This window comes from Rhyacophila brunnea, unplaced genomic scaffold (assembly GCF_057557595.1).
Source record: "Rhyacophila brunnea isolate RB1 unplaced genomic scaffold, BYU_Rbru_1.0 scaffold_13, whole genome shotgun sequence".
Taxonomy (NCBI): domain Eukaryota; kingdom Metazoa; phylum Arthropoda; class Insecta; order Trichoptera; family Rhyacophilidae; genus Rhyacophila; species Rhyacophila brunnea.
Window position 1 is genome coordinate 40673010 of NW_028232785.1, and position 25711 is coordinate 40698720.

A 25711-nucleotide genomic window follows, 5' to 3' on the forward strand; every position below is an offset into this window, starting at 1 on the left:
ACGTGATCGTAAAACCTATAGTTCTCTACGGATGCGAAACCTGGAGCATTACGGAGAAACAAGAAAAGGCTATCCAAGTATTTGAAAACAAAATTCTCCGAAGAATACTTGGACCAATTAAAAAGGACCAAGGGTGGCGCATTCGTAAGAATGCCGAACTTTACGAGTCTTTCAAGCCGAAGATCAGAAATATTCTGAGGGCAAGAAGGCTGAGATGGGCCGGTCACGTTGTAAGGTGCGAAGAAAGCAGAGCTCTCTACAGGGTCTACAAGGGAGTACCAGTGGGTATCCGGCCTCTAGTCCGACCTCGGAAGAGATGGTCGGACGCTGTCAGCAGGGATGCAGCGAAGCTGGGTGTGACCGACTGGAAAAGAGAAGCTCTGGACAGAGAAACCTGGAGGATGGTTGTGCAGTCGGCCATGGATCTAAATGGTCCTTAGCGCCAGTTTAATCATCAATCATTTAATCATGCTTGTTTCGGGGAAAAATTATAATTTATGATATAACGAGTAACGCTTACAACGAGCGAATTCAGTCGGTCTCATCTTCCTCGTAATAACCAAGTTCGACTGTAATCAAACACCCAGGTTTTGAAAAAATCACATTATAAGTCATGGATGTCTCAAAGAGTATACCGTATATTTGATTTTATATGGTAACAGTACAATAATTTAATATGCGCGAGTATAATAAATTCGAGGTAATTTATACTCGAACTACGGCATAGTCAGACTATATTGTACCTAGCCACCGCCATCTTTAAATTTCAAATTTATTTATTTCACATATCGAGGGTATACTGACAGAAAGCATTAACTCATTAAAACAAGTTCTGAGATAATCGCAAAAAGGACTTTAATTTTTTTATTCAAAGCGTTCTCCCACATAGATTTTTTTATGATTTAAAAACATTTTTTCTACATTATAAAGACTAACCTTTATGGCAAACACAATATACAACATGTTAGAAGTCCTGTATTTTGTATACGCAGAACGCATTAGGTCATTATCATGCTTTCTATCAGAATAAAAAAAATAGCAATATGATTTAATAATATTTCTATTTTCTCACCATTATATCCTATGCCTTTGTGCGTTTTACCAGGACGTAGAGCGTAAAATTGTATACATTTTGGCATTTAAAACAGAAAAACAGCAAAAACTGAAATAATTTGTTTTGTCAGTATACCCTCGATATAATGAACAAATTATAAATTCAAAACGTTCACGACATGACATAAAATAAGTGTTAATAATTTAAAAAAATTTAAATACCGAGAAGACAGTTCAGAAGACAGTTCGAAACGCTGAGCGAGTAGGACGTACATTGTGTTGTACCGCGCCTCGTTAGTGAACCATTATCATTACCAATTTTAATAGTGCCAATATAACTGTTAACAACTAATGACAATTGAATAAATTCAAAGCTAAAATTTATATCGCAGTGCAAACATCAAGCAAAACTACTTACGTGATAGTGTAATTAAGCAATCAGTGTTAATCTGCAATTAAGAGTTAGTGCTGTTGTGAATGTTGGTTCATTAAATGTCAATAATTTAATACTTAATGAGCAGTAGCAGTCGAACAACAGGGGTTATCAACTTCACTGAGAAAGGTCTCACACTCGAATACGCATAAAAAAAAAAAAAAAATGAGTGACACCGAACTGAAGAAGCGGCGTTCTCCACGACGCCGACTCATAAATAGCGACACCCGGGATGACTCTTCTTCATCGAGGGAAGACTCACCATTCACCCCCAGTACGCTTCTTAAGAGAACACCAACTTATTCAGAACCAAACAATACCAAGATATGCTCAAAAATAAATTCCACTGAACTGCTGAATCAAGCAAATGGGCTGTTTATTTCCATCAAGGAAGCACTGGCTGCTCTGTCGGCTAAAAACCTAAAGGAACAAAAAACAATAATCCTTGACAAGATGGATACACTGATGCATTTGTTTGCCGCAACAGTTGCCGAATCAGCAGAAAATTCAGCATCTGCTAGAATTCTAGCACAACAAATTTCCACCAATGAAGGAACTGTTCGACAAGCAATGGAACTCATAAAAATGAAAGCCTTTAAAAGTTCCACTTCATCATATGCAGGTGCTGTAAAACAAACAATTCCACCACCTATATCCCGTCTAGGCGCTGCAGTACGTCCGACCAAGCCTGCAGTACTGGTTTTCCCGACAAATGACAAAATAAAAGATTCCGCATCAACAAAGGCCATCATACAAGAAGCGATAAATCCCAAAGAGTTAGGAGTGAAAATTACCGGCGTACGATTGGTAAAGAATCGTGGGGTCGTAATAAATACTGCCACAGAGTCCGACTCAGAACGCGTAGCAGCCGCACCAGGCTTCACATCAAACAAACTGGAAGCAAAAATCCCACCCAAAAGACTGCCACGTATAATCATTTATGATGTACCCCGGGAAGTTGAGGACGTAGACTTCCTACAAGGCATTCATCAATCAATCCGCGAAATACAATTACCTGCCGAAGTGTTCACAAAAACAACCATCCGCAGTCATCTTGCAGGACCTCGAGAAGGCCCTACATGTCACCGAGTATTTTATGTCCAACCAGCAGTAAGGCACCATTTAATAGAACAAGGTCGGTGCTATTTTGAATGGTCGTCACACAGAGTGCGTGACTTTACTGGTATAACATTGTGCACACAATGTTGCATGTATGGACATCCGAGCAAATTTTGTAAAGAGCCTCAAGTCTGTTCCCACTGTGCATCACAGGGTCACATATCTACCGAGTGTCCACAGTCTAATAAAACACCAATATGTGCAACTTGTACACGCTACGGGAAGCCCGCTAATCACAAAACAGGGGAAAAACTATGCCCTGCACAAGAAGCATATTTAAAAAAGTCTCTCAACTCAATTGATTATGGCTGCTAAAATAAAATTAGTACACGCCAATATCGGTCATAGCCAGATAGCAACAGTCGACCAATGGACATCAGACCAAAAGAAAAATCAAACTTCTAAGAATAAGGCAGTCAAAAAAATTATTTTTCTTCAACAAAATCTTCAGCGATGCCGCTCAGCAATGGATCACATAATAGCTCAGGCCAAATACTATGATATATTACTTCTTCAAGAGCCTTACGTCGGAAATACGGGCAGAGTAACATCTCCCCATAATCTAACAATATATCAGGCCGACGGAACATCGGAAAACCCCTGCAAAGCCGTAATAATCATCTCCAATCCTAACCTCCGCCTTCTTTGGAGAAGCGACATATCTGACCAGTGCAATGCATTTGCAACCTTGAAATCTGGAACCTTGCAGCTAACGATTGGATCAATTTATATACCACCACCATCCTCAACATTGGTAACACTCCAAAAAATTGAAAAATTAGGAAAAGATAAAGGCGAATATATAATAGGAGGAGATTTCAATGCAAAAAGCAGCTGGTGGGGGAGCCCGAAAAATGACAAAAGAGGCGATGAGATCATCAGTTGCCTAGCCAGCATTGGGTGGCACGTATGTAATGAAGGATCAGTTCCAACTTACAGCACCTGGCGGAACGGGAAACATTTAAAATCTCATATCGATATCACTATCTCTTCACCAAACACAACACACAAAATTGCTAACTGGACAGTAGAAGACCAACACAACCCCATCTCAGACCACAACCCAATCACCTTTACTTGGAACAATACAATTAGCGTACTCTCACCCATGACCGACTCAACACGCATTTTTATAACAAATGAAAAAACCGACTGGAGAAAAATAAATGAATTGACAAGGGAAAACATGGCCGAGCTTAACATAGATAAACAGTTCCTCGAAAACATACATACCACTCCTGAACTCGACACTGCAGTGGAAACGGTCACCTCGGCAATCTCTATCGCATGCCATAAAATACTCCCACAAAAAACGCAACATGATATCAGGAAAAATCCAATCTGGTGGAACGCTGAATTAACAAAAATGAAAAGAATAACTCTCAGATCAAAACGGAAATTACAGAACTCAAGTGACATCATGCGACCACAAAAACTCACTGACTATATCGACAAAAGAGAAGCATACAAAACAGCCATTGAGGAAGCAAAAATTAAAAGCGCTAAATTATTTTATGAATCTCAGACGCCAATGACAGCATGGTCTTCGCTATACAAAATAACAAAAAAAACTAATGCCAGCAATATTCAATCGACACTTACTACAGAGGGAGTAAAGCACTCATCCGCAAAAGACTCTGCAAAAGCCCTAATGGAAAAATTCTTTCCATACGATGATCCAACAACAGATACTCCGATTCAACACTACATCAGACACACATCAGACAACCATATTCCGGGCGGAGAGGATGATATCCAATTCACACTTACTGAGATCCTATCCGCCTTACAGAATATGACTCCAAAAAAGGCACCTGGACACGACAACCTCACATTAGATATCTGCCAAAATTTCGCAAAAAACTTCCCTGAAGAAATTCTACTACTATACAATAAATGTCTGACACTCGTTCACTTCCCGAAATCCTGGAAAATAGCGATCATTAAGGCCGTTCCTAAGCCTGGGAAAGATGCTATGGACACAAAATCGTACAGGCCTATCGGCCTCCTTCCCGTTTTCGGAAAAGTGCTAGAAAAACTAGCAATTCAGAGAGTGCACTGGCATCTTACAAAAAACAACAAATTGAGCACTAAACAGTTTGGCTTTACCCCTTAAACATCAACAGAACACGCACTAAACAAAGCCGTACACATAATCTCAACGCATCTCGAATTGAAAGAATCACTCATAGCAATTTCCCTAGACATTCAAGGTGCATTTGATAACGCATGGTGGCCACACATAAAAAACGCCCTTGCAATCAAGTCAACACCGCCTAACTTGTACAAACTGTTCTGCAGTTATCTACAAGATAGGGAAGTAAAACTAAAGTATGCAGACGAAGAAATAAAACAAGACCAAACCCAAGGTTGCATCCAAGGCTCAACTTGTGGCCCAACACTATGGAATATCGCCTTAGACAGTCTATTAACAATACTCTTACCCCACAATACACACATACAAGCCTTTGCTGACGATGTGTTAATATTGATAGCAGCAAAAGACACCGACGAACTGGAATTAAAAACCAATAGCGTGCTTCAAAAAGTAAACTCATGGGGTGAAGACGTAAAACTAACCTTTTCAGATATTAAGACAAATATAATGTTTATCAACAAAAGGAAAATACGAACACCAGAAATCCAGTGGAAAGGAAAACCGAAAGAGTTGGTCGATTCCTTTAAAATTCTTGGCATAATACTAGACAGGCACATCAATTGGGCGAAACACGTCGACTACATATGTAAGAAAGCAGCTCAAATGGGAAAATTCTTTTTAAAAACAGCAAGAGCCACTTGGGGGGCGTCTCCTGAAGTTTTAAAAATTATATATCATGGAGCTGTGGAGCCAACCTTAACTTACGCGGCATCGGTCTGGAATAAAGCAACTTACAGAAAGTCGATCCAAAAAAGACTGAATTCCGCGCAAAGACCTTTCGCAATATCAATTTGCAAGGGATATCGCACAATATCGCTAACGTCAGCACAAGCCCTGGCAGGAATAGCTCCAATAGATATAAAAATACAAGAACTTACAGGAATATACCAAGTTAAAACAAGCCACATACTTCCCCGACACTTACCTACAGACAGAACATACGAAAACAAAATACACTACACACAACTTCCACATCCTGGCAACAGACATCTAGAAAATATAGAACACATAGGAACAGTTGACGAAGACACTAAAACAAAATACCACATCACAGGATTGGAGATCTACACAGATGGCAGTCTAATCGATAACAAAGTAGGGGCAGCTTTTGTAGCCTACGAAAATGGAACATTAATAACACCCCGAAAATTTAAGCTCGAAAGCTACTGCACTGTTTTCCAAGCAGAAATATTTGCTATCAGAGAATCTCTCGAGTGGACACTCAAAAGATTAAAGTTCCACAGACACGACTATGTAAACATATTCTCAGATAGCCAATCCAGTCTGGTAGCTCTCCAAAACCCATCATCGACACACCCACTTGTAAGAGACATTTTAACACTGTCAACACAGCTTCGAATGATAGGAACAAACCCCAGATTCTTCTGGATAAGAAGTCACACAGGGATAGCCGAAAACGAGGAAGCTGATAAATACGCTAAACAAGCCACAACAGACAAAAGACCTTTAACCTATACACACTTCCCTCTGAGTTACGCAAAACAAAAACTAAATGAAGATACCATAGAGCTATGGAACCACAGATACACAACATCCGCCACAGGATCAATAACGCAGAAATTTATTCCAAACATAAACTGTGCCATCACTCTTTCCAGGAACTTAAAAATATCACACGAACTCACACAGATACTAACAGGCCACGGATCGGTGCGAGCTTATCTAAAAAGATTTAAATTGAGGGATGACGACTGTTGTCCATGTGACGGCAACACATCTCAAACTGTGTGGCATGTCATCAACGACTGCCCTATACTAGAAAGGGAGCGATGGACTCTCAGGACTCGATGTAGACAACATAATCACGAAATTGACCTCCAAAAGCCTCACGAAGCACTAAGCAATAGAACAACACAAGAACACTACACAAAATATTTAATCCTGGCCATAAAGAAAATTAAAGATATAAATGGAGGCACCTAATTAGCCCCACATCAATGCAACTAACCCACCCAACCACCTTGTACGAAAAAGCAAGGGTATGGTTATTATTAAAAAAAAAAAAAAAAAAAAAATACCGAGAAGTGTGACTTAATAATACAATAGGTACTTAATAAAATAACAAATAAAATAAGAAATAAAATAAAATAACAAAGTAAAAGTAGATGGAAGCACACAGAGTGAATTTTGATAGACCCTATCTTAAAAAATAAAACAACGTCCACCTAAATTCACCTCACATAAGTGGAATATATCAATATCCGAAGCGATTTCATTAAACATGGTTATTGCCCTCCCAATTGGCATTACTAATGGCAGTTTAGTTCTGCACTGTGGGCGAACAAACAACGGATGCCCTTGATTCCTATCGTAATTATCAGAGACACACAAGCCAACACCACCAAGAAAGGCAGAGTTCACATTTACGCCGCGTATAAGTCTGAAAAAATATGTAGCTAAATAAAGATCCCTTCTAAATTTTAAGCTACAGTATGTTAGCATCCCTAAGAGAAAATCAGTCGGATAGAGCCACGGGTAATATCCATACAGCCGAAAGTAAAGGAGTTTCAAAAATTTCTTTTGGACTCTCCACCATAAGGCCGTACTTCAACTGATACAGGGCCCAAACGATAGACCCACTCTCAAGTCTGCTTCTAACAAATGAGTTATAGAGAATTTTTAGTACCGTAATATCCGAAAAGACCCGAGAAGTACGCGAGACAAAACCCAACATCTTTAGCGCCTTTTTACAAATTTAGATTAATAAAGCCTGAGCATAACTTTTTGCGCAAGCAATGAGTGGTCCACTGCCATACTATTTATTGATAGCGTACTTGCAAGCAGAGTTTGATATTCTATAATGACTGAAGAGTATAATTAATAAGTTATTAGTTATTGTCGTTTAGAATTGACTGTCGCATTGACAAACGTCCTAGTGTATTATGATATTATTATACACAGAAGAAGTTTACTTACTTTGATCGTCACTTCCAATTATTAATAACAAATAACCACTAAATCAGATGAACTCCAAGGTCTCCAAGATACGTTAAAATAATCTGAAACTAAGAATACTCCGACAAGTGAACACGACAGACGCGTCAGTATGAGCACTCTATAGACAATGACAGGTCATCCATAGACAACGGGAGGGGCGAAAAGTAGGACCAGTCGTGTAATGTATCGGCTTCCTTCTTCAGTGGGCAATGACCTAGCTCAATCGAAGAGCTCACTTGACTCTGATAGGGCTTACGGCTAACCGCATTTATCCGTTTTCAGAGTGCAAGCAAGACTACTGTAGTGAAATTGGATGAATTAGATCTCTTGACGAAACCAAGCTCGACTCAATTCTATTGATAACTGAAGGCCAAACGTCGCCTTACATATTCAAATAGGCAACCCCTTCTCTAATGTCTATGTGATAACATCTGCGCACTATGGACGGTGCGGTATGCGATGTCCAATGAGTGAAAGAATTCGAAGGCCCCACGCTATAACATAAATTTAGTATATTGTGACCTCATCTGGATCGAACCCGGAGCTCCCGGATGAAAAGCCAACGCCTTACGCACGACATCACTAGAGTTGAAGAAAACCAGTACTCACCCACGGGTAATCGTGTCTATTGTGTATGATGATGGAGAAAAAAAAACAAATAGTAGATAGCTATTTCATTATATTTAAATGTCAACAAAAATCAGACTAAATACATTGTAATAATATATTATACAACATTAAAATTGAGAAAAAATAATATAATTTTCTATTCTTACAAAACAAAGATTTGATTTCAGTAAATAATATTTATTGTATACGTACGAGGAAAAGAACAAGAACAGAAAAGAACGCTATCACAGGTGTTTGAAATTCTTATCTTACCGCGGTATGCATATAACGTCAAATTACCTTCAAGGTAAAAACTGCCAATTTGCATACATGCACGCAAATGTAATCCGTTGTTTAGCGACGTCATATAATGGTGAACTTATAAAATTTGATTCCCCGATCATTAATTTAAATTGTAAATATGTGTGAAAGTTTGCGAACGGTACCATATAAATTGAATAATTGTTACGAATTTAAAAAAAATTATCAGTTGTATTATCAAATTTATTTTATAATTCTAATCACGGAAGGATAAAGTATTCCCAGTGATACACCCCTGTTACAGGCGGGCTTCTCCCGGTGTAAAATAATCATTTAGTAGTCATAAGTCGAAACGTAACCCTGACCTCTAGAAACGGCTTCATAAAACATCTAATCTGATTCCTTGCTCAACTACGTAATTTTATTTTTTTTATTCATGAGTAAAGGCCTTCGTCCGGTGCGTGAAAATCACTTACTGGGCGGAGGTGTAATTAAGATGGATTTTAAAGTATAAATGATGATGGATGAAAGAGATAATTTTAAGACTAAATATAAGTATTCATATATAATAAATTTTGCCGCGCTTGCCAGCAACGTTAAAATCTCGACGCGCCTGCGCCGGGGTGGTCCTCGTGATTCGTCAAATCAAAAGCATCACGCGATAAAATTCGGCCAATCACGAGAGTCCTTTTTGCTGGACGGCGTGGGTACGGGGAATTTGAAAAAGAAAGTTAGTAAGCGCCGTTTGTAAACCGTGTACGGATCTGCGTAACTAATTGTACAAACAAGATATGCAAAGGACTACAAAGTGACGTTGTCCAACCAAATATTAAAATATATAACGCTAAGACCGCACGAGAAAGACTTAGTGTTTCATTTAATTTTACCAACATATATAAATCCTTTTTTTTTTTTGTGAATCCGGGGTTCGATGGACACCTGAGCTAGCCGCTGGAACCCCGGGCATCTCACCAGTAAACATTTCCATAATATGACAACACTTTTTGCCGAAACGCATCTTGACGTTTCGTGTTCATATCGTAACATTGTTACTGATTTCTCGTTATCTGGAAAGTCGAATCAAAAAATGAATAAACGTATGGATTTTTCATATCTCTTTGGCAGTCGAGATCTTCCATCTATTTTTATCCGCAAAACTGCGGCATCCACGAAATCAACAATGCTCTGAACACTCATGGCAAAAAACATTAGCGAATCCATTTCAGCAATAATTGACAGGACTGACAAGCGGCCATTTTGAATTATGAATGATGTCACATAATCAGTTGATTAAGCTAATAAGCCGATCATCCATTGATTACATTCAACGGGGTTTTGAAAATATATGCATACAGCGGTTAGTAATGATATTAATATAAAAATAATGGGGTGTGGGTTACCTTCTGGGTGAGGCTGTAGCAAGGAATAATCTTGAGTTTTGAGAAATATGGGATAACACGCGTTCAATATTGGTAATATTTAAAGACTCTTTATGGCCTGACTTATACAGTAAGAAACCATATCTGACTTAACAGTTTTGGTCCATCATGACTGGCTTGCACAATTTCCATTGTATTAATCTGTTCTGTGGATATAACTAGCTTAATTGGTAAAACACATTTCTCCAGTGGTTACAGGTTCAAGTACCGTCGGGTTTGAACGAATGAACTATATTAGAAACAAAACAATGTTTCGATATTATTTGAACACAGAAAACCCAATTTACACATCAAAATATTGGCCAGCATGTGTTAAAATTACTGCAGAAAGTTACACCACGTTGACAATGTTTAATAGCACCTGTACACGGGCACGGAATTTGTGTAAATTAAACAGTCGCTATAATACTGTTAACATGCGAAAGTGTGTGACTTAATCGAATGATTTTTCAAGCATAAGTGAAACATGTTATTGTCATTGTATGTTGCTATTTGACAGGTTGTGAAAATTGTTAAACGTCAAAATGCTATGCGCGGTGTAGTTCGTCTTTTTTCCGGCAGGTTCAACATTCATTCTACTGCACACGCGCATACGGCATGCAAGTTGCAACTATCGCGTGAAAATTCAGAACCCGCAATTTTTTTTTGATCCATGTGTGCAGTCTTGCAACTCGCATGATAATACATGGTTACATTTGCATTTTATTGTCATAGAGAAGACAATATTTACTGCAACCAGTAAATCCATGCACGCTGTATGATCACAGAACAGATTAACCCATTCGCTGCGGACCTTTTAATTAATATTTAATTACCACATTTAAATAACATGCTAATTATATCTAATGGCTACCTGATGGGCAACGCACCAGTTGTGTTGGACGAAATAGAATTCCGATAGGCTATAACCCAATACATTACGTTTTGATACCGGGTTTTGAATGTGTGTCCTACTAAAATGTACACATTATAGTATCTGTTGCAACCTTCAAATACACCAATATTTAATGAGTATCAGTGCATAAACCAAGAGCAGTTATCAGAAAGAAGGCATGACGTATTCTCATTTATCCCATATTCTTCCACACTCAAGATCGGTTGCCTGTTACTCCACGCCCGTTAGGTATTTCAGTTCCCATTATTTCTGCGTTCCCTGTGTATGATCATGCGCCTAATATTATTTACAACCAGTGGCTCACGTTCACAAAATCAACGTTTTACTGCATGATAATTCAGCGACCGTAGTATAATATACACAAATGTAATTTTTACAGATTTTTGGTGATACATGATAGCCTCTATATAGGTAGGTGCTACACACCTGTAGCGAAGGGTGGAGGTAGGCTGTTAAGATCTGTCATAAATAGTGCACATTACACTTTATTTGTTTTTATTGAACTGAATAATTGAACTTTAATGAATGAAAAAGTGTGCACAATTTTGTTGTATCGCCCAAAATATACCGAAACTATTATGGTTTGGTTTAGGCAGGGTTTAATTGATTTAAAAAAATACCATCTGTAAATAAAATTGTAGCCTTAGGCCCGTTCCAGACGGGACACCGGTGTCGCGGTCGTATATAATAAGGAGGCTTTTGTATTATGTTTATGAACGCCCCATAGCTAATGAGTCAACGCGTGTCCGGTAGACTTTTCCGTCGGCCGCTACATTCACAAGCCGCCGATACACTTGTTTTTATTACCGCAGCCAGTTTTATGTTCTAATTTATAATCCGAAATTATGCGTTGACTCATTAGCTCTGGGGCGTTCATAAACATAATACAAAGGCATATTAATTCGAATACAAAGGCCTCCTATATTATATCGAACGCGACACCGGTGTCCCGTCTGAAACGGGCCTAAGGCTACAATTTTATTTATAAATGGTATTTTTTAAGATCAATTAAACCCTGCCTAAACCAAACCATAATAGTTTCAGTATATTTTGGGCAATACAACAAAATTGTGCACACTTTTTCATTCATACATATTGTTGGTTCATTTTTTTAAATTCATTAAGCCCTGCATGAACCAAACTATAAAACATATTATTCTATCTACAAAATATTTTAAGTTATGTATGATTTAATTGCATAATTTTAGATATTTTATAGATAGACGAGTATTTTTTGACTATTATCTATTATGTCTTGGTTTTCGCAGGGTAAATAATTGTGGTCTTATTTCAATGAAAACAAAAATACGTACGACTGAGAAAGTTTCGTGTGCACCATTTATGGCAGATCTTAACAGCCTACCTCCACCCTTCGCCACTGCTATACACGTATACCAAGTTATATGTATATAACCATTATATTTTAACATATATTCTAAAATTTATTGACTAATATATTATGTATTATATTTTTCTAATATGCACAGATATTTTTTACATAATATATAAAACACTAAATTATAGGAATAGTAGGTATATTTGGAATAAAAAAAAATATGGAATAGTTCATAATACAAAAATTACAATACATAATTGCTTTTACAGAGTTATATTATTTAGTCTGGGGACTGCATTTTGTACAAACATCATAGTGAAACAATGGTCCAGTGGCGAGGAGCGGAGGTAGGCTGTTAAGCTCCGACATAAATAGTGCACACTAAACTTAGTCATACATAATATTTATTGCCACAATTTTATTAGCACATATTCGTGTTTGTCCAAGATTTGTACTGGACGATTGAAGATTTTTAACTAACTTCTCGACTAGATAGACATTTGAAACTTTTAGAATATATCAGAACACGACGACAATGCATTCTTTCAATACTTTTAGCCATTTTTAAGCAGAATTGAATTCATTTTCAGTTAATTCTGTTTTGTATGGAAAGTTATTATTGTTGGTTGCTAAGGGGGTCCTAGCAACTAAATTATTAATATATACGTGCGTTACTATGGAAATCAATAAATGAAATGTCAAAATGACATTTCAGTATTCTATATTTATTCAGTATTTCTATCAAGTACAAAAAAAAGTATTTATTAAGGGCGGACATGATCAGCGTAGGTCAAAATGGAGCTTTTGTTCTATTTTCAAAGCATGATCCTGGACATACCTTAAACGTTGTAGATAATCTATTTATATAATTTTGAAGCCTTATTATCCGTTATATTTATTTTAAACATTTGATGACAGCATAAAGTATTTTTATTACATAAAATAGTATTCTTTTAAACCTCTCGATCTAATGTTTTAGAATATAGTCATTTTCCAGTACATCCATGTTAAGATTTTTTAGGTTTATTAATTTTTAAACGCATTTATAAAACCATCAGTACAATTTATGTCGACATTATTATAGTGAAATATTTACGATAAAAAATTATATTGATAATCTCTGTGATCCCAAATTTGACAAGAATTGGGCATTTTATTATTCAAAAAATGGACAAGATTAACACATTTGAAGATAATTCTAAAGATACTCATTATAAGCTATGTCTTTGACCATTCAAATGTGATAAACATCCTACGAATAATGATTGCTTTATAATAATTATTGACCTAAGAATAAGGTAGTGTTTTTTTGAAATACGCCATTTCTTTTGGCATTTCCCAGTAGTTAACCTACAACATACGGCCGTAGCCATAAATTGAAAAACTATAATTGAAAAATGATAAACGTAAAATGATATTAACGCGCGTGTTTGAACATGTACTGTTTAAAAAAATAAATTCGGTTAGGTTAGGTTAGACCCACGCTGAGCACGTCCACCCTTAATACCTACATATAATTGTCAAGTTTATATGATTCAACAGAAAATTTAAAAACGTGGTTAAAAAGTTCTTTTTATCTTGTAAATATTTTTATTGAAGAATACAAATTACAGATGGTGCTGGTAAGTTTTCAAAATTTAATTAAACCTTACCGAACCGAACCGTAATGGTTTGGGTATGCTATGGGCGATCGTCGAAATTACAGACATACTTATTCGTTTCCGTTGAATTAAAAATACAGATTATAAAACGGTGTTGGTTAGTTTTTAAAAATTATTAAGCCCTGCCTGAACCAAGCCGTAACCTATAAAAATATTCTGCTATCTATAAAATATCTAAAATTACGTATGATTTAATGGCAATTTAATGACTAGTATAGATTATGGCTTGGTTTACACAGGGTTAAATTTTATTTTATAAACTAACCAATATTTGCAAATTTTACATTTTTCTCAGCTCGTATTCTTGTTTGTCCGGTGGTTGTTTATCCACTACAAATCTTGCAATCGATTTTTAACTAACTTATCAGAACACGATGCCAATGCATTTTTTTTAATACTTTTAGCCATCTTTAAGTAGAATTGAATTCATTTTCAGTTAATTCTGTTTTGTATGAAAAGTTATTTCGACACCATTATTGGTTGCTAAGCGGATGGTCCTAGCAACTAAATTATTTATATATAAGTGCGTTACTATGGAAATCAAAATGACATTTCAGTATTATTTCTATCAAGTACATATTTTTTTGATCTGTCAAGTCAAGTTTACATGATTCAACAGAAAATTTAAAAACATTGTACGAGGGTGGGTCAATAAGTCCTTAGAAAAGCCAACAGGTGGCGCGACTAGTACTGTAAGCGGTTTGTTTTCATGCAGCGGCACTACCGATTCAGTATGCTGCGAAGTTTCAATCAGATTGGTCGGGTTGTTGTTTTTTATTTTCGTACATTTAAAAAAAAAATTTGCTTGTTTACAAAAATGGAGAAAATTGAGTTTAGAGCTGTTATTAAACATTTTAATATAAAAGGGTTAACAGCAAAGGAAATAAAAAATGAGTTGGATTTAGTTCACGGCACATCTGCTCCTTCACTTGCAACTATTTATAACTGGTTAAATGAATTTAAACGTGGTCGTACATCAACAAAGGATGAACCACGCTCAGGACGTCCTGTAGAGGTGACTACACCAGAAATGATCAATAAAATCCACGATATGGTGTTAAGTGACCGAAGATTAAAGTTGAGTGAGATAATTGAGGTTACAGGGATCTCAAAAGGTAGCGTCATTTCTATTTTACATGACAAATTGGGCATGAAAAAAGTTTCTGCAAGATGGGTGCCGCGTTTGCTCACAGTCGACAATAAACGCAATAGGGTGGTGGCCTCTAAAGCCCTGTTGTCGCTCATGCAACGCAATCCGGATGAATTTTTTCGTCGCTTTGTGACTGTAGATGAAACATGGATACACCACTATACTCCCGAGACGAAAGAACAGTCAAAGCAGTGGATTGCGAAAGGCGAACCATGTCCAAAGAAGGCGAAAACCGTAAAATCAGCTGGTAAGGTTATGGCTACTGTATTTTGGGATGCACGTGGAATTATTTTCGTTGACTATTTGGAAAAAGGAAAAACAATAACAGGGGATTATTATGCATCTTTATTGGACCAGCTAAAAAACAAATTTGAAGAAAAACGGCCTCATTTAAACAGGAAAAAAATCCTCTTTCATCAGGACAATGCCCGTGTTCACACATGTTTACGATCAATGGCTAAAATTGAAGAATTGAAGTTCGAATTGGTCGACCACCCACCGTATTCGCCAGATTTAGCCCCCAGTGACTTTTTCCTTTGTGGACAACGTTTTTTTTCAAATGAAGAAGTCATCGATCGGACAAATGCTTATTTTGAGGACCTTCCGAAAACTTATTTTTCTGACGGTTTAAAAAAAATTGAGAAACGTCTAACCAAGTGTATTGAGCTCCAAGGAGATTATGTTGAGAAATAAAAAAAAAAAATACAAAAATAAAAACTGTTTTAATGCTTTTTTCTAAGGAATTATTGACCCACCCTCGTATATAAAAAGTTCTTTTTATCTTGTAATTATTTAATATTAGTTACACTTAATTACAGTTAATTCACTGCTGACCTACTAATTACTAATTAATTACCACATTAAAATATCATGTTAATTATATCAAATGGCCAACTAATGCAAAGGCGACAGTCGCGTTGTCAGCACTAAATGAGTTAATGAAAACATATGACTGACAAAGTTTAGTGTGCACTATTTATGGTGGATCTTAACAAACTATCTCCACCCTACGTCTATCAATAAAATATATAATTTATGCAATTAAATCATACATAACTTTGGATATTTTACATATAGAATAATATTTTTTATCTCTTATAGTTTAGTTTGGTTTGGCAGGGCTTAATGAATTTAAAAAAAATGAACCAACAATATTTGTAATATGTATTTTTAATCTAACGAAAACAAATAAGTATGAATGTATATGCCCAATCGTATAATTATCCAGTTGCGAAGGGTGGAAGTGGGCTATTGAGATCCAACATAAATAGTACACACTAAGCTTTGATAGGCATACATATTAAACGAATATTTTTTCACTATTATCATATCACTATGGCTTGGATCAGGCAGGGTTTAATTGATTTATAAAAACTAACCAACACAATTTATAAATTGTAGCTTAGTTCAATAAAAACAAATACTTATGACTAACAAAGTTTAATGTGCGCTATTTATGGCGGATCTTAACAGCCTACCTCCACCCTTCGCCACTGATCTATAGCAAGTGGCCTTGTTACTTCAATCCATACCACTGCACACCGTTTAGTAAACGGTTAATCTGAGCCTTCGTAAGGTTCAATGAAAAGCAGCATTGTCAGAATACAAGCCCCGAATAGGCGGCCTGTTGGTTTTAACCAAGTACGGCCGTGAGTCCCAGACATTATGCATTGAATCGAATATTTCTCCAGCCATTTCCATTCGGATAGCGAGCAATCTCCACCTGTGATGTGCACTTCGAAATTTAAAGCTCTCGACGCTTGATGTTCTGCCCGTCACTAATTAGAAAGAACTCTGGATTGAGACAGGTAGCGAGTCACCAATATTAGCAAGCACTTCAGTCCATGACAATTAATTAATTACATCATAATTAGGTCGGGTGCAGGTGGCTAAATTGGTAAAGCACGTTGGCCAGAAACCGATGGATGCAGCTTTAAGTTTGTCCGGCATTATATTATTTTTAAGATCATTTTAAAGATTCTTTTCCACCAGTGAAGATACGAGGCAGCGAATGTATGTTTTCTTCAAAACGCAACATCAGAGATTCATTACATCCTGGATACGCATTCATTTTGAATTCAACAACCTTAATCTCTTTTTCGTCGGCACCTCATAACTGATGATAGTGACCCGGATGATTTGCTGTTCCAACAGCCATCTCCACGACTCTATCCTTCTCGACATTCAGCGGCATGCATAGCCTTTGTCAAGAGTGAAATTTATAGCGTACTTGATTGGTCTGTCCATCTGGAGGGAGCTCTTTCTCGTCCCCTTTGACCTTATCACTAATTTTACCAGGATGCCATCTTCTCTGTGGGCTATATAACCGAAGATCGCTGAGCCTCGCCGTCCACAAGACTCTCAGGATTCGCCTTCAGTACCACATTAAAAGGGTCTAAACTCTTCCTTTCTCATATATACAGATCGGAAAGACAGTTAATTTTACTAGACGCATTTTGGCGGTAGTTTTGCTCTTCCAAATTGGTTGTGGTTTCGATATAGCATTGTTTAACACAGCTATTCTCTTTTGATGTAAGGGTGGTTTGGATGTTCAAGGGTGTGTTACACGCACGAACTATGTATTACCGGAGTCACCGCCTGTCCACACCAATTCCACTCCAACTTCCACGAGCTGAGCCCAGATCGAATGACTTACGTCGAAACTGATCAGTTAGAATATATACTACGCAAACACATCCTAACCTAACCATAATGCACAGCCATATGCTTCTTCATATCCCGAAGCTGTCGACATTCAAAACTACAATTGTCACATTTACGAGGTTTTTCTCCCGTGTGCAGCATCTTGTGTTTCCGAAGATAACCGATTTGCCGACACTCAAAATCGCAGACGTCGCATTTGTATGGTTTTTCATTTGAATGCGTCATCTCGTGTAACTTTAGATTCGCTCTCTGTCGACAGACAAAGTCACAAGACTGACACTTCAACGGCTTTTCAGCGGTATGCGTTAATTTATGCTTACGCATGTTACCACGTTCGCGGCATTCGAAAGAACAGAGACCGCACTTGAAGGATTTTTCTCCGCTGTGCACCGATTTATGTTCATTTAAATAGCTGACTTTTTTAAACTCGGCAGGGCACTCGAGACATTTGAAAGGTTTATCTTCGCTGTGTATGACTTTGTGACGTTTTAAATCGCCGGTACGCCGGAATTCGAGAGAACATATGTCGCACATGAAAGGTTTTTCGCCGCTGTGAACCATTTGATGCGTTTTCAATTCGCTATTTCTTCGACACTCCAAACCGCAATCGTCACATTTGAATCTCTTCACCACAAAGTGCACTGTCGATCTGTGAGTCTTTAAATAACCTTTCTGCTTACATTCATACGGACATAAATCGCAACGGAACGGTCTATCATCACTATGAGTAGTGTGATGCGATTTTAAATATGCCATCCGTTTAAATTCCAGCGGGCAAAGCTTACATTTGAAAGGTTTTGCGTCACTGTGTATAATCGAATGCCGCTTTAAATCGCCGGGCAATCGAAACTCTGCCCCGCAAGCTTCGCATTTGTACGGTTTATGATTCGTGTGTGTCATTTTGTGTCGTGTCAAATCGCCGACCCGTCTAAAACCAGCCGGACAAATTACACACTTAAAAGGTCGCTCCCCCGTATGTATCATTCTATGTTTCGCGAGGTCACTACGTTGTTTACTCTCGTACGAGCAAAGGTCGCAAGCGAAAGGTCGGTCTGACTTAGTTACAGCGCATTTACACTTATTTACACATTTTTTACATTTGTTTTCATCGTCTGTCGATGTCGGTTCGTCTCCGACTATATCAGCCGGATCAATATTGTATTCAAACTCGGATATATCCTCGGCTGAATTGTTCTCTTGCCTCATTTCTTCATCAAAAGAAGACGTGTTAGGGTACATAATGTTATTATCATCGCCTACTATATCCGCTGGGTCTATATTGATTTCGAATTCGGAATCATCTTCTTTCTGTGTGTCATTTTCTTGAAAAGACGACGTATACGGATGGACAAGATGGCTGCCGTCGCTGTAGGGGCCGCTCTGTTTGAATTCGTTTTCATTTTGTGACTTTGCGGTAGCCATTGTGACATTCCTCACTGCAGCTTTCTGTAACGCATACAAAAACTTATTTTAAAATTAATTACACCTTATAAAAAAACGCATACATTCATTGTACGAGGGTAGCCGTTTATATTTCGGGAACGACAAATAAAAACGAATTTTTTATCAATGAAAACAGTTTTATTGTTTTTCAAAATATTCTCCACGATAATTGATACACTTTCCAATGCGTTTGAACCTAGGGGCGGCAGGTTATATGAAAGTATGATGAGGCGGGCTGGTAATTAAGTTGCGGCAAAATTTCCACATTAACGTTATATTATATGGGTACGTTACAATGACCAAAGTAAATCCTCCGCGATATTCCGTCGTGGGTCCCAGGTTCGAATTCTGGGTCTGACAAGTACACACATTGTTTTTCAATTTGTGTATGAGTCAGAGGATGGACCTAATAGGTTAATCAAGTGGCTGACATCCATTTCTCGTAAAAACAAAAATTTGACAATACAAACCTTTACTCTGTGGAGGCCCATATGATCCTATTGGAATCGGACAAGGTCGAAAAAAAATAAAATTCTCGTAAGTTATCGGCTATTGTTGGCCTGCTTCATTCAGTTGTATGAGAAAGCCGATTCCTTACCCCTCTTTTTATTTAATACCTCTATGGTTTGAACCAATCTGAAAAGCATTTTTGCCACCTTGCACGGTTTTTGAATGCATCAACCGCCTCTTTTGGCGTAGAAAATCGTTGACCACTCAATTTAATATAATATAAAATATAAAATAATCATTTGGTGCCAAATCGGGGCTGTACGGCGGATGACCCATCAATTTGATGTTTTGTGAGTGCTCAAATAGGCGCTTGTTTGAACCGATGTGTGAGAGCTCGCATTGTCTTGATGAAGTATGATTTATGCGGAAACCAACGCGAGCATATCTTCTTCACGTCTAAATGTCCATGCAAGATCGTGATTTCTTATCAGATTTAGGCGACGAATGTTTATTTCGAGTCCCATAAAATATTAAGGGGCCCGTAAACGAGCATCAAAAATTGCAGATTGCCGACATAATTGTCAAAAAAATGATGCAATTATTGCCCAGTTGCTGGGCAATGTATGACCCGTCATCAGTGTCGGGCAAGTGAGGCTGATGTATTCTGTGCGTACACGTGACAACAACGGCCGGCAATGAAGTTTCTGCACCATATAAAAAATAATCACATACCTAAACAAATTCATCCAAAATTAAAGAAGGATTTGATCGGGTCCTACTTTTAAACAAACGTGAAACAATAAGTAATATAAACCAGGAATTAGTTATTGATAATTATGTATTTAAAAACTTTAAAAGAATATCAAAATTTGACGTTTAGTGAAATCTGACGTTTGCGCAGCTTTGTAGTTGGCCTTTTCATATTAGGATCAATATAGTTTGGATTCGATGTTCCATAGCTCCGGACGTAAATAAACCACATTAATAAGCTGCAGTACCCTGTCGTTTGTCCATTTATTCATTGTACGTAGTGTGAATTGACGATTAGTAATAACACCATTATAATATTAATAACGACACGGCGAAACATTATACCAATGTATTGTCGTCGAATCGGCTGTCACAAATGTTTTTATTGTTGCTAGGGGTGAGGTCAAACAGAGACGCACATATGGAGCAGAGCGAGAATGAAATAGATTTAATTAGCAATTATTGCCGTATATTCGATTGAGTTCGATATTCGATATATCGAACAACCATGCTGCCAGAAAGCAAAGGCAATAGATGGAAAATTTCGGCAATGTAGACAACTATTTTCGTATTTTGGGGAACTTTTAACAGCAACACAATTGCCGTATCAAATTGCCATCAAAAGTTGCTGTTTACGAGCCCCTTTAGGTTCGGTCATAATCATTTTAGAACTTGACTACGATTTTTTACGACTCTATTTGTGTATGTTTGACTGACATTAATTACGATTTATTGATGCTTGAAATCACAACGCGTTCTGTTGTATTTAGCCGGGATTCGTAACGCTTTGAAAGGGTTAAGAGCGTATTTTACCAATGAGTCGCATCTCACCTGTGGATCGCATCCAGAACCTGACGATTCTCCATAAACAACTGTCGCATAGTGGGAGAGGTTTTCGAAGGTGTTCATTTCGTAAGAATAATCGTCCTCCGTTTTCATTTCAGCTTTTGGCTTCACATTGTTCTAGAAAAAGAGGAAAAATAAATGATGACTTTGTACAATACACAAAAGAAAATCTGAAAAATATTGGTAAGGTCTTTTCTGGAGCCCGAAGTACACCTTGGCCATCTCATGCAGACTCTTCCACTCATCTTCTCGAGTAGTACGTCTTTCATCAAGTCATTAAGTCGTGGTATTACGACACTCTGTTTTCGGTCTGGTCCAACTTTGTCAATGTTTATTCATCCATACATATCACATCGCAAACGTTGGCTTTTCATAAATTTGACAATGAAGGTGTCATCAAGAGTCAATAGGAGTGGCGAAGGGTGGAGGTAGGGTGAAGATCCGACATAAATAATGCACACTAAGCTATGTCAGTCATACTTATTTGTTTTAATTAAACTAAGAATACAAATTGCAGATGGTGCTGGTTAGTTTTTAAAGTTCAGTTAAACACTGGACTTGATCCCGTAACCATTGGATTCTTATAAATTACACTACGGGCGTACTACATAATTACGATGAAATTAAGCAGTAGTTCTTATATGAAATGCTTATCAAATTGCGTTAACGTTGGCTATCGGTTTTTGTGTTTTAAAATATCAAGGTATCAGCAAGTGCAATTACAGTACACTTTCAGTAATCCGCCGCTCGATTATCCGACAACTACTATAATCCGCCGTTATTTTTACTAGTTGAAAGCACAAAATCAAGCTCTATAATTCGCCGGTATTCGATTGTCAAATTCAGTAGTCCGCCGCGTACAAGTATACAACGCAGATGAGACGGCTTTATTTTGGAAACTTCTCCTTCGTAAAATGTACGTTCATCGCGAAGAAAGTAATGTACCAGGGAGGAAAGTGCCCAAGGACCGCATCACAATTATGACGTACTCCAATGCAACAGGGACACACAAAATGAAGCCTTTGATCATAGGGAAAGCCAGAAATCCTAAGCCATTCAAGTTAATAAATATGTATAATTTAGTAAATAAGTACTTGATTTTGATTATAAACATTGTTTCTAAATATAAACCCATAAAATTATTAATGCAACAAAAGCACAAATTGAAGACTTTACGTTTATGTTATATTGATGACACCATAAATAAAACGATAATTTGCTAGTACGAATTTCTCAAAAAAACAATTTTTACGAAATACCTGTTTTAATTTTTACCATATTTTTTATGTATGCACTATAATCCGCCGCTTTCACTAATTGGACACTTGTCTGGTTTTTGGGGTGGTGGATTACTGAGAGAGTATTGTACAAAGAATAAATATTATACTTGCTGTAGCTTGTACAGGCGCAAGTATAAGTTTAAGTCAAAATAACAAGAAATGAAAAGTCTGGGTTAAAGACTATAGACGGTGTTTTGGTCACCTACCCTTAATTCGTGAATTACGTCAAAACTAGAGATGAGAAAACTGGTCGATTTTGAAGACTAAGTATACTTACTACCAGTATAAAAAAATACTTAGTATATAAACTTGTTCCAAAATACTTACTAGTATTTGGAATACTATATAGATCGTTTGGCGTGTGTATGCGACAAAAGTTTCATACTCAACTGAAACTAAAACCATTTCCATATTATTTGTATTTTGAAATGCGTATCGGCTCAGGGAACTCAGACTATGTATCGGCTTCAATATAATCGCTAAAAATACGCTGAGCTCCGCTTCTCGAAAAGTCTCATTTATTATAAAATTTTTAAATTTATGATTTGTTTTTTTGTTAGGTTACAATATTATTGTTAACAAAAATGAATAAAAGTGATTTTTTTTAAATTTTAAACATGTTGTGAGCGGTATATATCAAGCCTAAGCCTGTGCGTCATCTCACCACTGTGCTGCGACACAAAATTTATGACCTATTATTATTCATACATTCGAATGCAATAGACTAATAAATTAAAATATACCTATATTCAAGTGCTATTTCGTTCGTGCGCATTTAATGTCAATAGTGTTGAAAGTCTACCAACTGGCGAATGCACAGAACAGCGACTCGCGATGATATCATCACAAGTTTTTTGAAATAAGTTTATTGGGCCACAAATACTTAGTATGGGTAGTTCCATCCAAAACTTGAGTACACAAACTGGTGACAGTATTTCCAACTCACCTCTAGTCAAAACTATGCCAATGATCTAGGGCTCTCCGCATTATATGCTCTCCATATATATTGAATAACTGGGGAGATAAAACACATCCCTGACAAACTCCCTTCTCGGTTCGGAAACTCTCAGAAAACGCACTATTTACTCTTACCTTTGTGTGCCTATTGTTATATAAGTTTTTGATGAGACAGGTAAGGTGTGATGGAACTCCCATTTCCAGAAGTACCTTCCATTAAAATTAAAAAAGAAATAATATTATACGAGGAGAGTTCCATATGTTCGTGAAATGGGTCAGAAAAAAAAGAATATTTGTATGTTTTATATTTTTATTTTTCAATAAAATCTCCTCGGACATGAATCCACTTCTTAGATCTATCAATCAATTTTTCTAAACCTTGATAATAATAATTTTCCGATTTGCCTTCAAAATACTCGTTTACGGCTACCTGTAGAGACTCATCGGGGTATCTAACGGGGTAGTGCATGCATACCGCACGACACTGTATCCTGATAGTGTCGCATAACCTCTCCTACTCAATTCCTATCTCCACCTCCACGTGGTGAACCCTGGAACCCTGAGCAACTACACCTAAGATCAGGTAGTCAACCCTGGTGAAAGGTGTGGTCAGGACTAACGAAGAAGGAAGAAATGGCCCTCCGAAAAGGGGGTTGAGCGTGGGGTTAACCCCATCTTGTAAAAACCCAACTGTTACGAATCCTCGAGGAGGCCAGGGCTCGACTTGAGCTGTAGCGCCATCGAAGAAGAAGAAGTAGGGACTCATCATCATCAAAATGTTTTCCACGTAAGTCTTTCTTCAAATTTGAAAACAGGTAATAATCACTAGGTGCCAGATCAGGACTGCAAGTCGAATGACGCAATTCCTGGAAGCCGCATTTTTTCATAGCAGCCATTGCAATTTGAGCTTTATGAACAGGTGCGTTGTAATGAAGTAAGAACATGCCTTTTGTTTTTTTACCCCTCCTTTTTACTTTAATTGATTCTTTTAAGGCTATACTTCAGCTGGGGCACGGTCTAAAAACGATCGTGACTATGCGAAACGTGCAGAACAAAACATAATTTGTCATAAAAATTCAACATGCGTCCATTTAATGTTATGTTTATTGTTCTATTAGTAATAATAATAATATATTCATTGACATGTTTTCTTTTTCAAGTAAATGGGTAATGTTTTTCAGTCATCTTTACACGATTTAAGAATTAATTACCCCGACGCCATCACAAAACAAATTGATGTGTTCACAGCTCGACTATCGCTCTCCGATTGGCAGCGAGTCCGAAATTTCGTCGCACCTTTAGTTGAAAATTATTTGCCGTTTCACTGAAGTATGCTCTTAAGTGACTTAGAATAATAGCGTAGTACTAACGCGTAATGTTGGTGCCTTTTTATTTATAATCTATTATTAGGATTCCTTGTGAATCCCAAAACACTGTTGGTATCACCTTTCCAGCCGATGGTATGACTTTAAACTTCTTGGGGGCTAAACCACCCTTTTTATGTCACTGCATAGACTCAGGGTTATAATGATGAACCCACGTTTCATCTCCTGTAACAATTTGGTTGATTAGTTCTTCTTGATTGACGCCAGTTTTAAAAACTGCTCAGAACATTCCACACAACAACTTTTTTGATGAGGCAAAAGCATTCGCGGCACCCATCATACGCTTACCATTGACATCCCAAGATTTTCGTGTATAATTCTGGAAATTGTTGTTTTGGATAGATTAAACCTTTCTGCGACTTTGATTAGTTTTAACTGACCGTTTTCCAAAAGGGCATCTTCGATTTTAATACATTTCTTGTACAGTGACGTCATTTGGCCTTTCGCAACAGTCATCATCTTCTAATGACTCTCCGACCATGTCCGATCCTAAGCCTCCACGGAGTAGAGGTTTGTATTAACAGATTTTGTTTTTACGAGAAATGGATGTCAGCCACTTGCTCAACCTATTAGGTCCATCCCGACTCACACACAAATTGGAAAACAATATGTGTACTTGTCAGACCCAGGATTCCAACCTGGGACCCACGGCGTGATAGTCCAATGGATAAGCCGCGCAGCCACGGTGGGCGTCAATGACACTCCACCTTGCTTAAATACCTTAAGACCATTTGTAAATCATGGTGCTACTACAATAAAGAGTGCCATAAACCAATTTCTTTTCATTTTGAATGGTTTCCACACTTATCCCGTTTTGTGGCGAATTTAATTACTGCATGGAGCTCAATATTTGATGTTATTTAC

General features: G+C 37.4%; 1 protein-coding gene across 2 annotated transcripts in view; it reads right to left on the reverse strand.

Annotated features, from left to right (window-relative positions):
- LOC147077529 (uncharacterized) overlaps positions 1-25711 on the reverse strand; it is a 37382-nt gene that overhangs the window by 2003 nt on the left and 9668 nt on the right. The window contains exons 3-4 of one of the 2 annotated variants that reach the window (XM_085940854.1): positions 21211-21342; positions 16230-19182 (exon numbers count right to left, since the gene is read on the reverse strand). In XM_085940854.1, coding sequence (XP_085796980.1) covers positions 17776-19182; positions 21211-21342 — 1539 coding nt within the window. In that variant the 3' untranslated portion in view covers positions 16230-17775. Of the gene's footprint in view, positions 1-16229; positions 19183-21210; positions 21343-25711 lie in introns of those variants that run through there. The other variant, XM_085940857.1, reaches the window with a different exon arrangement.